The 12,919-nt window shown below is 39.9% G+C and overlaps 1 protein-coding gene across 1 annotated transcript in view; it reads left to right on the top strand.

The window, feature by feature from the left end:
* The window catches only part of ABHD17C (abhydrolase domain containing 17C, depalmitoylase), a 61,501-nt gene extending 48,843 nt beyond the window's left edge, over positions 1-12,658 (top strand). Inside the window, exons 2-3 of the mRNA XM_033189222.1 lie at positions 6,558-6,737; positions 11,191-12,658. Coding sequence (XP_033045113.1) covers positions 6,558-6,737; positions 11,191-11,410 — 400 coding nt within the window. The 3' untranslated portion in view covers positions 11,411-12,658. The remainder of the gene's footprint in view (positions 1-6,557; positions 6,738-11,190) is intronic.
* The last annotated feature ends 261 nt before the right edge of the window (positions 12,659-12,919 follow it).

The following is a 12,919-nucleotide window of genomic DNA, read 5'->3' as shown; positions in this document are numbered from 1 at the left end:
ACTTCTTAGGAGCAGAAGGCAGGTTTCAGAGGGCTTAGGGTTGAGTGGATGGGAGGGTGGGGTGGTGGGGAAATGGAGGTAAGAGATGGGGTTGTGGCCTCAAGCACAGAGTGCTGATGAAGACAGATCCTTTCTTAGATTCAGAAACTTGGATATATCTGTGGCATTGAGAGAATAAAGATTGAAATTTTACGGGGTCAGGGAGGAGATTCTTCAAGGTTTGGGAGGGGTAAGAATCCGGCGCTCAAGTGGAAGGTTAACCCTTGTTAAAAAGAACCAACATGTCTTCAACAATGCCAGGAAGCAGGGGCAAATGGGCAGGGGAAGGAGAATGGTCTGGCCTGGTGTAGTCTGTGAAGGAGTACCCCCAGGGCCTCTAGATCCACACTCACCCGCTACCAGCTGTGTATTTGTATTTGGGGAGCAGGAACGTTTACTTTAAAAAAAAAGCCTTAGGGGTAGAAAGCGCTGTGTAGAGGCCCTGCTACTATGTTTTTCCCACAAAGGTCATGCTTACTAACAGGAATCATTTTTAACCTTTTCCCCTTGTGATACTCCCCAGAATAGCAAATCATAATTTAAAATGCTAAAAATCCTGCATGAATACATCTTTTTGTTTTATTTTGTTGTGTTTTTTTTGGAGACAAGATCTCACTGCCATCGCCCAGGCTGGAGTGCAGTGGTGCGACCTCAGCCCACTGCAGCCTCAATTTCATGAGCTCAGGTGATCCTCCCACCTCAGCCTTCCTAGTAGCAGGGATGCTACTAGGCGCACAGCACCATGCCCAACTAATTTTTTGTATTTTTAGCAGATATAAAGTTTCACTTTGTTGCCCAGGCTGCCCTCAAACTCCTGGGCTCAAGCAGTTTGCACTCCTCAGCCTCCCAAAGTGCTAGGATTACAGGCATGAGCCACAGTGCCCGGCCATGAATATGTCTTCTGTGTCGCCTATATTGTTTCTGGCTGCTCCAAAAATACTACCTTGTTCCAGACTGGTAGGGTTTAACTTCTGTTTTATTCTAAAATAAAGGCTTTAGACTTTGGAACTGTTAATGTTTTTGAGAAAATACTTTTCACTTGATCCTGTTATTCTTTTTCTAAAGCTGTGATGTTAAACTGACCTATGTTTCACACAAACTTAATTCATTGTCTCTTTTTCCCCCGTGTCTTTTATGTAATTTAACCTGAGAACTAAAGGGGCCTTAGGCTCTAGTCCAACTCTTTTTGCCAAATGTCAGTCAGTGTTTAAGTTTGAAGAATCCGCATACCCACTGGATCAGAATTTATACGTGTGGAGCCAGGGTGTTTACGTGAAAAGTAAATAAATAATAATAATAATAATTTCCCAAGTAATTCAGATACTTCTCACTTTGGAACGATTGGCATAGAGGTCACTAGTCTAATGCTTTGATAGAAAAAAAAATCCTACTGCTACAGTAAAAAGAGTTGTCCTCATTTGCCAAAACTGGGTGTTAGAACAGAGGTCTCTTACCGTTCTACTAAAAATCCTGATACTTTCACGGAATTATCCACCTCCTTGGTTCCTCATGTGTTGTCAAACAGTATAGTAAAGACAGGAAAAAGCAATGACAAAAGTCCTTAACGCAGTGCTAACAAATCTGAGCATTTGACCTAGCACGCTCCTGTTTTCTGAGCCCTTTGAAAGACGCTGGCAGTCAGCAGCATGCCTACTGACTCCACACAGAAAGGACCAGCGATGCTGCTTCCCTTTTTTCCCAACAAGTCACTGCCTAATAACTAAAGGAAGTTAGGAATGAAAATTTGAAAGAAGAAAAACCCAGTCTCACCACCTGAAGAAAACATTTATTACCATTTTCATGTATTGCTTTGAAGTCCCTTTTCCATGTATAGATTTCTTTTTAGAAATGTAATTGTGACCCTGTTTTTGTAAGCTGCTTTTTGTTAAAATTAACATGAGTGTTTCCCCATGTTAATTCTTTATGAGACATCATTTTTAATGATCTAATGTTGCCTTATGAGGTTTATTTTTAGCACAAAATCTACCATGAGTTGTCACAGTTTTGTGAGGGCTGTCTCCATATCTGAAGTATCTGGTGAACTTTTAAAGAATTTTTTTGTCATGAAATATAATTGCCATACATAAAAGTTTATAAAACACAGATGTCCAGCTTAATGACTTATAAAAGGAACACTTGTGGTATGACATAGACTATCCCCAGCATTTACAACCCCCAGGAAGGACATGCTTATCTCTAGTGATGACCATTTCCCTTTTTGCCTGTAATCACTATCCTGGCTTTAGTGATTCACTTCCTTGCTTTTCTTTATAGGCTTACCACTCAATTAATATCCTAAACAATAATGTTTAATTTTGGTAGGTTTAAGTTTTTGTAAATGGTGTCACATAGTGTGTGTTTTGCTGTATCTGCCTCTTTTCCCTAACAGCATTTTTTTTTTTAAGAGGGTCACCCAGGCTGGAGTGCAGTATCACGGACACTTCTCACTGCAGCCTCCACCTCCTGGGCTCAAGTGATCCTGCCACCTCAGCCTCCCAAGTAGTTTGGACTACAGGTGATGCCACTTTGCCCAGCTAATTTTTTTTCATTTTGTGAAGATGGGATCTTGCGTTTTTGCTCAGGCTGGTCTCCAACTTCTGGTCTCAAGTGGTCTTCTCACCTTGGCCTTCCAAAGTGCTGGGATTACAGGCGTGAGCCATCGCACCCAGCCTTAACAGCATGACTTTAAGATTCACTGGTGGTGATGGGTGCACCAAAATCTCAGAAATCACCACTAAAGAATTTATCCACATAACCAAAAACCGGTTGTACCCCCAAAACTATTGAAATAAAAATATGAATCTTTTAGTGTCCATGTACATATTTTGCCGCACAACCATACCACAGTTTCTTCATCCACTCTGCTGTTGATATACCTTAGGGCTGTCTCTAACTGTGTAGGCATGCACTCAAGTCTAGTATGTATTTCTGGTATATGTAAGCATTTATTTGTGTGTTGAATTTATCTTGGAGTAGAATTGCTAGGTCCCTGGGTATGTGCTAATAAAATCATGTCACTTCATATTGCCAAACTTTTTCTAAACTGATTCTATCAACATAAACCCCCATCAACGGTAAATGAGCATTCTTGCACGCATCCTTGCCAACACTTAATGTTGTTAGGCTTTTGAATTTTTGTCAGTCTGATAAATGTGTAGAGTATCACATGATTATTTTAATTTGCATTTTCCTTTTTACTAATGAAGTTGAATAACTCTTCTCTTTTTTTCTCTTTCTCTGTCTTTCCCTCCCCTCTTTTTTTTCTCATTTTGTAAAATTGTTTTTCTTGTTTAGTCAGTTGTCTTATTGATTTGTAGTAGTTATTTATATATGCTAGATCTAGACTCTGTGGCAAGTATCTTTTCCCACTTGGTGGCTTGCCCGTTTACTTCCTTCTGGGTGTCTTCTGATGACCGGAAGTTCTTGATTTTAATGTAATACTTTCTGTCTTGTTTTTTTCTTTATGACTAGTGCTTTTTGTGTTTTACTTGGTGACATTTTTCAGTGAAACTTTGAGTTGGTTGTCACGAAGGATGTGAGTCTATTAGAATCAAAGGTGGGCTTTGTAGAGACTGGTACTGGGTGTGTCCTAGTGCTGAGACCCGAAGGCTAGGAACTGAGTGTCCTCAAGCACAATAGCTCTCGCTTCTCCAGAAGGCATTTAAAGAAGGCCGTGATCTCTGAGGATGGCTGGTCCAGGACATTGACAGGAGAAAGAGCTGCCTGTGTGATGGCCAGGGTGCTTCCCTCTGCCTCGTCTCCTGGGCTATGCCTCTTGGGTCTGTGCCTGTTCCTTCCTTTATCCAGTGCAAACCTCTGAGCTTGTAAAGTCCCATGGCGTGTTATACAGAAGACAGGATTTTGAAAACATATGTTGGACTCGTCATAAGAAGTAAAATTAACACTTCCTCATAACTGTGATAATGTTATCCTATATAATCGTCTCAGACCAGATTTTATCAAAGAAGGTAAGGGCTAGTCTGGTTGCCATTTTTACCTGGAAGTCTTTTACTTTATTTTTGATATTCAGTATTGATCATCTCTTAGTCTTCTGTGCATCATTTATTAACTGCCTTCAGTTTTCACTTCTCTCCTCCTCTTATATTTTCTTTGATTTATGATTTTTAAAAACAATTGATAGCAAAATGAATGGCCTATCCACAAGAGTGGTCATTGTGGAAAGAACTCATCCCCAAATGCAGAAATTGGAGGCTTGCTCTCTCTCTGTGTGCCTGCAGACTCCCTGTAATGCAGTATCTCATGGTCCATACGCTTTTTGGGGTCATAGACCACTTTGAAAATCTGGTGAAAATTGTGGAGGGAGGAGAAAACCCCTGATGTTATTTATGCTCTCCCCAAAGACTCCCTGAACTTTAGATGAAAAACTCCTGCTGAAACGGCTCTCCCAGTCCATGAAAGAAGGATCTTGGTGGCAGTTGCTGCTGGGGAGATCCCTGGGACAGCTTACCTTCAGCATTGAGACGTGAGAACAGTGTTCCTTTCTGACCCCTCTGCCCATTTAGTCCTCATGGAGGGTGCTCTGTGTTTGTCAATCCGTGGTCACTGGTGTGGATTTGGGCACAGGATGCTGCTCTGTCAGTTGTTTCCTCAGACCTCCCCACCAAAACTGCCCGTGCTGACCATTTTTTAATAACCTGTTACGCCAACAGGAAGGAAGCCCCAGGCAAGAATGCCAGGCAAAACCCGCATCTGGGAGCCTCTTCCATAGACACCGTCTTATTGGATGGTGTCAACTTGCAGGACCACACAGACATTTCACTTTAGAAATGGAGGATGGATGCTGTTTTTGTTACAATCTTTTATTTCCTGTCTTCTGCATGATTCTTAATAGTCCCCTGCCGGATCTCCCAGCTTCCTTTTCATGCTGTCATCTCCTGCCTGCCATTGTCACCTCGCCCTTGGACACTCCAGTGGCCCTCATCTGCAGGACAGCCCATAACTCTTTAGTTTCCAATTCACGCTATCCTAGCACATCCCCTGCCGGCCAGCTCGTTGCTTTCCTGCTGCTGCATTGGGTACGTGTTGCACATCTCCCATAGAAAGTCCTTCTTACCTCCCTGTGTTTAATTCCTGTCTTCATGGCATGGCCCAGGTGCGGTGCTGTGCATAAAGCACATTCCAATGCCCTGAATTCGTTCTTTAGGGCCTCCATTTTTCCATGGAGCTTGGAGGGGAGGAAGTTGGGCTGAAATCCTGCCATTTCCATCAGCTGTGGATTGATAGTTCTTTTCACTGAAGGCTGTTATCAGAAAGCATTTCATATTGTCCTGTAAGCTACAATACGTATTTATTCCGAAAAGGAGAATTGTTGGCCCACTGGCTTCAACTTTTCCAGATAATGTTGAATTGTTTTCCCAAGTGCTTGTACTAATTTACAAAGTAACAGCATTCCACTTTTCTATGTCCTTGCCATCTTTCAACATTGTCTGGCTTCTTCATTTTTGCCTGTCGTTTGGGTATAAAATAATAACTCATGGATTTAATTTGCATCTTCATGTTCTAGTGAAATTTCACATCTTTCTATGTGTGTATTAGGCATTCATCTTCATTTCTTTCACCTATTTGTCTTTTTCTTTTTCATTTCTAAGCACTCTTTAGATATTCTGGATATCCTTTGTAGGATAGTAAGAGAGTATGTATTTTCCCGGGTTCCTTCTGTTTTATTCCGCCACCATATCTAGGGTGCCACATCTTTCTGCATGGGCTGAGGTGGCTCACTGTGATCTACTTGCCATCTCCAGGAAGGCGGAAGGGATGGCAAAAGCACACCATTTGCTTTAAAGCATGACCTGGGGGTTGCTCATGTCACTTCTGCTGACATGCAGTTGGCTGGAACTTAGGTCTCTGTACACACCAGGCTGCAAGGGAGGCTGGGAAATGAAGCCTGTATTCCACACAGCCCTTTACTTAGCTAACAATTTGAAGAGAATGGATCGGAACCCACTGATGGATTGAAAGACTTGGAGGGGTTTAACCCTGAGAGAGACTAAAGAAAATATAATTGTCTTCAAATTAATTGTCTCCGAGTAAATCTTTTTCTGATAAGTGTTAATATATTTTGTATCATGAAAACTTTGCTTCGAGTTTTTAATATTGCAATTTGCCAAAACTGCTTTTGTTTTTACTTCAGAAGTATGTTTATGATTAGCAAAGAAAATATAAAGGGAGAATAATAGGAAATCAGATGACCATCTCTGTAGCTACTGAAATGAAATTTATAAAGCATATATTTAATTAGCCAGAAAAATAATATCATGTTTATTGTTTTTTGCAAATGTTGTGGAAGACAGAATCATAGTCACTTAGTACCAAAACAGGCCTCTAACATTTGTTTTTCTCAAGCTCACATTCATCTTAAATTAAAGTGTACAAGTTAGATGATATGGTTTTAAGCTGGTGAATGTGGGAGTTTCATGGGTTTAAGATACGGATTTCTCTGTCTCTTTATCTCTTTCTTCATACCTTAGTTAATGGCATACAACCTCTGATTTCTCGAGGTATGGCGTGAGTCCCGAGAACATTATCCTCTATGGTCAGAGCATTGGGACTGTCCCCACGGTAGACTTGGCCTCGAGGTATGAATGCGCAGCGGTAATTCTCCATTCCCCTCTGATGTCTGGTTTGCGTGTGGCTTTTCCGGATACCAGAAAAACATACTGCTTTGATGCTTTCCCCAGGTAAGTTCATGCTTGTCCAACAAGTGGTAAGTCAGCCAGTGGCCATGTTCACATCTGATGCTCCCATTAGCTGTGTAAATATTTATTGAATGGAGCCATACGTCAGACCCTGTGCTGGGTGCCACAGGGCATGTGGAAGCAAATATGACACACACTATCCAGAGATTTTATCCTCCCAGGCCTGACTCACTAGTGAAAATCTCCCAGATGATGTATAAGGACCTTGGGTATACTGACACCTAAGGTTAATTGATTCAGCTGTGATACACAGGATCTTTAACAGCACCCATACATCCTAAAGGAACTTACAGTTCAGCACTCATTCATTCAGAGACATCTTATTGAATTATGAGCTGTATACAATATGTGTGATGGGGTAACTAGTGGTGTAGATGCTCAAAAACTTCAAGCGAGCACAGTTTTGAAATTTATCTTACTTTTTCAGTTGGATAGTACAGGTAAGGGAAAAGGTACCATGCTCAGTTAATCTTTGTAAATAGAAGAATAAAGGCAAAGTGAGTTAGTTGACAAGCCAGGCTTTGATCTTCGGTAAATAGCCACAGGAATGGTATAAATGAACAAGCTCACCTGCCACCCCCTATTCTGCTCTACCACTTTGACCAGAAGATCTCACCCCTGCAGAGTTGCCTGCATGAGGAAAGTGTTTTTAATACAAAATATTTTGCCCCTTAAGCTTTTCCCACAGTCCTTGCTAAAGCAGCCTAGGATAGTTACCCCAGGACTGGCCCAGCTCATATTGCCATTTTATAGAAAAACCCCAGCAGGAAGAAAACACAGTTTTAGGGTTTTTGATTGACCTGTTAATTGCTTTCATCCTGCTATTACTGGAAAAAAAAAAAAAAAAAAAAAGATCATCGTTTGGTTACATAAACATCTATTATACAGACTGGCTCCTTTCACAGAAAGGAACCTTCTGTTAACACCTTGGGTGAACTTCAGTTTTGTGCAGTTTGTACCAGGATTCAATGAGATTCAGCTTCATGGGAAAGTTGCACTGCAAATTTCTAGTGGCGTGGCTGGGAATGCTAAGTAGGGCTAATGTGCCTCTCAAATGTGGCCTTAGTTGTGCTGAATTGGTAATGAGAGGCCAGTTTGCTGAAAGACAGATACTGAGCATGTTTGTGGGAAGCAATGCCAGGAGTTACCCTAGCAACAAAACTGATAGGTGTTTTTTGTTTTATTTTTTCCCCCTGGCTCTTAAATTGGCATGTACCTTAAAATACAGCCATGCCAACAAATTGCAAATGATTAATAACAAATTAGCAACTAATCTTATCTGAGTTTATCTGGTATAGCAGGTATTGGGCTATGCATTTCATGTTCATGGTCCCCCTTCATCTTTATAAGAGTCTTAAGAAGTTTGTCAGCCGGGCACGGTTGCTCATGCCTGTAATCCCAGCACTTTAGGAGGCCAAGGAGGGCGGATTGGCTGAATTCAGGAGTTCGAAACCAGCCTGGGTAGCATGGCAAAGCCCTGTCTCTACTAAAAAAAAAAAATTAGACGAGCTTGGTGGTGTATGCCTGTAATCCCAGCTACTGGGAGGCTGAGGCATGAGAATTGCTTGAACCCAGGAGGCGGAGGTTGCAGTGAGCCCAGATCACGCCACTTCACTCCAACCTAGGTGACAGAGCAAGACTCTGTCTCCAAAAAAATAAATAAATAAAGATGTTTGTCCAGTTACTGTGCTCATTTTACAGATGAGGAAATGAGAGGTTAAGTAATTTATTGAATTAAGGTCAGTAATTGGAGGACAGGCACAGTGGCTTACACCTGTACTGCCAGCACTTTTTGAGGCCAAGGCCAGAGTATCACTTGAGGCCAGGAGTACAAGACCAACCTGGGAAACACCACAGGATCCTGTCACTACAGAAAAAATTAAAAAGTTAGCCAGCCATAGTGGTGCACATCTATAGTCCCAGCTCCTCAGGAGGCTGGGGTGGGAAGATTCCTTGAGTCCAGGACTTTGAGGTGGCATTGAGCTAGGATTACACTACTGCACTCCAGCTTGGGCAACAGAGCAAGACCCTGTCTCTTAAAAAATTTTTTTAAAAGGCTAGTGATTGGAGACAACAAATGAGACAAATCCTCATAGGTAATGCCGTAAATTATTAATATGATAGATTTCAAACCATTAATGGTTGCATTGACTTTCATCATGAATTGAATTTGAATTTGGTAAGCATTTTCTTAATATGTCCATTGCTGTCAAGTGGCAGAATCGTGTGTCCCTCTCCTTAAAGGAGGATACTTTCATATTTCCTTTTCATATTAAAACAAATTTTAAAAAAGGAAAAGGAATCCAGATTATTATTTCATTTATAGTTTTTTTTTTTTTAACCTCCTTTACACTTGGGATGAGATGATGGCATTCAACTTTCAATATACCCTCCAGGCAGTGGAGAGTCTCTTAAACTGTGCAGTGTGGAGCATAGTCCCAGGCCCATTGTAACTGTTGAGTAAATATATTTTTAATTGAGTATAATTGAACTCTCTTAAAGGAAGTCACTTTAAAATTAAATATAGGGGGAAAACAGGTTTCCAAATAAGATTTCTAATGTGTATAATTGAATACTGCCACAGTGGCTCTGATCTTTGCAAATTACATGGCTGATGAGGTTTTGCAATCTTTCTGGCATGTCTTAAAGTGGTCCGCGGCTCCCTAAGTTTTTAATAATGGCTAGATGACAGTTGTTTGTAGATCTTTGGAATATGTAATTGATGTTAGAGCTCTTTATTATCTCCACGACCTCATTCCTGTTATTTAATAATCTCTCTGAGCTTCAGTCTCCTCCTTGATTAAAACAGAGGTGGTCATTCCTTTCTCACTCTGTTTCATTGAATATTAAATGAGATTTTGTGTGTAGTGCAAAGCACCTGGCTATGGTAAATGTTTAAAAAATGTTAGCTGTTTCTTTTTAACAAAAAGATTCCCACAAATAGTACAAATTGGTATCCATTTGTAACTTCGACTAGGATCAAATATGGAAAGAGAAGTAAACTATAAGAGACCCTTTGGCAAGACAGAATGGAGAGAGAGCCATTTCTCTTGGTTTCTTTGTGGATGAAATGACTGTTATCCCCATCAGAGAAGTCTCCTACACACCCAGCTCAACCAATGCTTGAAGTTTTTTGGATTCCTCTTTGGGATGTGCTTTCACAGCCTGAAGCATATTATTTTAAAGATCCTCAAATATTCATCCTTTGAGAGTAGATTTGATTTTTGTAGAGAAGTCATTTGGAATAAAATCTAGGCATTACATTAAGTTTTCAAGCTAAATAGTACAGTTGTTATTTTTTAAAATGAGATGCTTGCTTTTATGAAATGGGGTGTGTATCTTTGAGTCAAATCTGATGGTAGCTCTCAAAACAGAATTCTGAAGACTTGAGTGGCAGCAGATTAAGTGTCCAGCTTTCCAAAGAGACATTCATTTGATATGTTAAGTTCTGGCCCTTTTTAAAATTCTCTTGAAAAATAATACATAAAATAATATATAAATATAAAAAAATCTAAAAATAATATAAAAATTAATATGTAAAAAATAGTAGTTACTGGTTTGCTAGTCTGATGCTCTGAAGAGTTCTGTCTTTAATAAAATACTTTAACAAATACAACAGCCAAATGCAGTGTGCTATTCTTGTTTGGATCCTGGAACAGAAAAAGGACATTAGTGGAAAAACTAGTGAAATCCAAATAAAGTCTGGAGTTTAGTTCATAGTAATGCGCCAACGTGGGTGTTTTAGTTTTGACAGATGTATCACGGTAATGTACAATGTTAACCTTATAGGAAATGGGTTAGGAGTATGTAGGGGGGGACTGTATTATCTTTCTTTTCTTTCTTTTTTTTTTTTTTGAGACAGTCTCAGTCTGTTGCCCAGGCTGGAGTGTAGTGGCGCCATCTCAGCTCACTGCAGCCTCCCGCTCCCAGTTCAAGCAATCCTCCTACCTCAGTCCTCTGAGTAGCTGAGATTGCAGGCATGCGCCACCATGGCCCAGCTGATTTTTGTATACACTGTATTATCTTTACACTTTTCCTGCAAGTTCAAAATTACTCTAAAATGCAAAGTTGATTTAAGAAAAAAAATAAATTACCAGAAAAAAAAATAAAGCAAGAAAAAGCCAAACTGTTATGATATGTTAATGTAGGTTCATCAAATGTACTGCTGTGGTAGGGGATATTGATAATGGGGGAGGCTGTGCATGTGTAGGGACAAGGAGGTATCTGGGAAATCTCTGTACCTTCCTCTCAGTTTTGCTGTGAACCTAAAACTGCTTTAAACGATAAAAGTTCTTAATTAAAAAAAAAAAAACCCACGGTGTTATTTCCCTGCCTGTGGAGATTTATTGACTTATCATCATTAAATGTGATGTGTATTATCTGTGAGCATAACTAATAGAGTTCTTTTTCTGCCTCCCCCCTTTCCGTTTTGCAGCATTGACAAGATATCTAAAGTCACCTCTCCTGTGTTGGTCATTCACGGTACGGAAGATGAAGTCATCGATTTCTCCCATGGCCTAGCGATGTACGAGCGCTGTCCCCGAGCCGTAGAGCCCCTTTGGGTTGAAGGGGCTGGGCATAATGACATAGAGCTTTATGCACAATACCTAGAAAGACTAAAACAGTTCATATCTCACGAACTTCCTAATTCCTGAAGACAACAACTTGATCTTACCTCATTTACTATGAACAGAAGAGTCCTCTGTTTTGCACATGCTTTAACTGGGTAGCTGTAAAGGCTTGATAACCATGAAGAAGTGCCCAACCTTTAGGGTGTTCTAATCAAAGAGCTGATGAAATCTCAGTCTTTTGTATCTAGAGGTTGTTCTGCTAATTCACACAACACGTTAAACTGAACGGTCATGATTCCCAGCTTCATTACCTTGCAGGAATGGGAATGAGAGCTGAATGTAAGGACAATTTTCTAGTGCTGTATAAAGTAGCCTCGCATCTGTTTCTCAACCTTTCCCGTCATTTCTGACATTCATGCAGAACTCGCCCCTGTCTCCACCAATGTTCTCAGTATTTGACATGCAGCTCTCTTTCTGCCACTGGATCCATGGGTTCAATCCATTTGTGAAGCTGTGATAGTGTAACTGGAAAGCTAGTGTGGTGAAAATTCCTTTATTATTTTTTGTTAACATGCTGATCTTTCCCTGGACAAATGAACTGAAGGGTAATTCACTGGAACTATCATGTACAGCTTCATCAACTGTAACCATATAAATATAACTGGATTATTCTTAAACAGAAAGAAACTAGGGGTTTTTTTAAGTGTAAATTTATTACTAGCCAACAGAGTTTTAATATTTTGATTGTCCGGTTGGTTTAAAGAGCCTAGCCGACTTTCCTTATGTAAAGTCCTCCTTGTAGGCTTTTTTAAAGTACTGTACATATTTGCAATCACATTGTGCATAGATTCTTAATGGTAGATATGATTTCTTTTGTCAGGCTACAACAATGAACTGCAAATTCCTTGTTTGTAATGTAAATGATTGAATACATTTTGTTAATATGTTTTTATTCCTATGTTTTGCTATTAAAAATTTTATAACATTTCCAAGACAAAAATTCCAAGTTTATGCTTTGAAGAATTTATGTAGTTAAAATTTCACTAAACTAATCTTTTTAGTTTAGGAATTATTTGGGTTTTGACACTGGAGTTGCGCCAAATAAGCATCAGAAATAGAAGATGCTTAACATTGCTATACTACTTGTATTGGTTAGGGGTTTGGATTTGGGGATTCTTTGGTTTTAATTTTTTTTCCAAATTTAAAAGCCTTAAATGTACTATAAGCCTCAGATCGTTGTACAACTGGACTGCGGTTGATTGCCAGTTTGTGTACTGTTGCTTGGATGCAGCACAGTGGTTGGTAATGGAATAAAGGATGCATGGATCAGAATGTGTGGGCTTGTGCAGTTTTTTTCTTCATCTCTCCATCAAAGAAAATAGTGAATAAGAAAACAACTTTTTGTCTTAATATAAGAAGAAACCCTTGGGGCTTTCAAACTGCACCACCTTTCTCAAGGTATATGGTTTTGTTCTATAAAAGGCCTTAGATTACTTTTGGAAGAAGCCAAGATATAAAGCATATAGCAGTAAAGTGCAGATGATATCTAACTAGAGGATGCAGTGGATTCTGGCTATGAAACAAAACTGATGA

Source organism: Trachypithecus francoisi, unplaced genomic scaffold (genome assembly GCF_009764315.1).
Source record: "Trachypithecus francoisi isolate TF-2019V2 unplaced genomic scaffold, Tfra_2.0 Lachesis_group3, whole genome shotgun sequence".
NCBI classification, from domain to species: domain Eukaryota; kingdom Metazoa; phylum Chordata; class Mammalia; order Primates; family Cercopithecidae; genus Trachypithecus; species Trachypithecus francoisi.
Note: the sequence above shows the minus strand (reverse complement) of the source record. Positions and strands in the feature narration are given on the sequence as shown.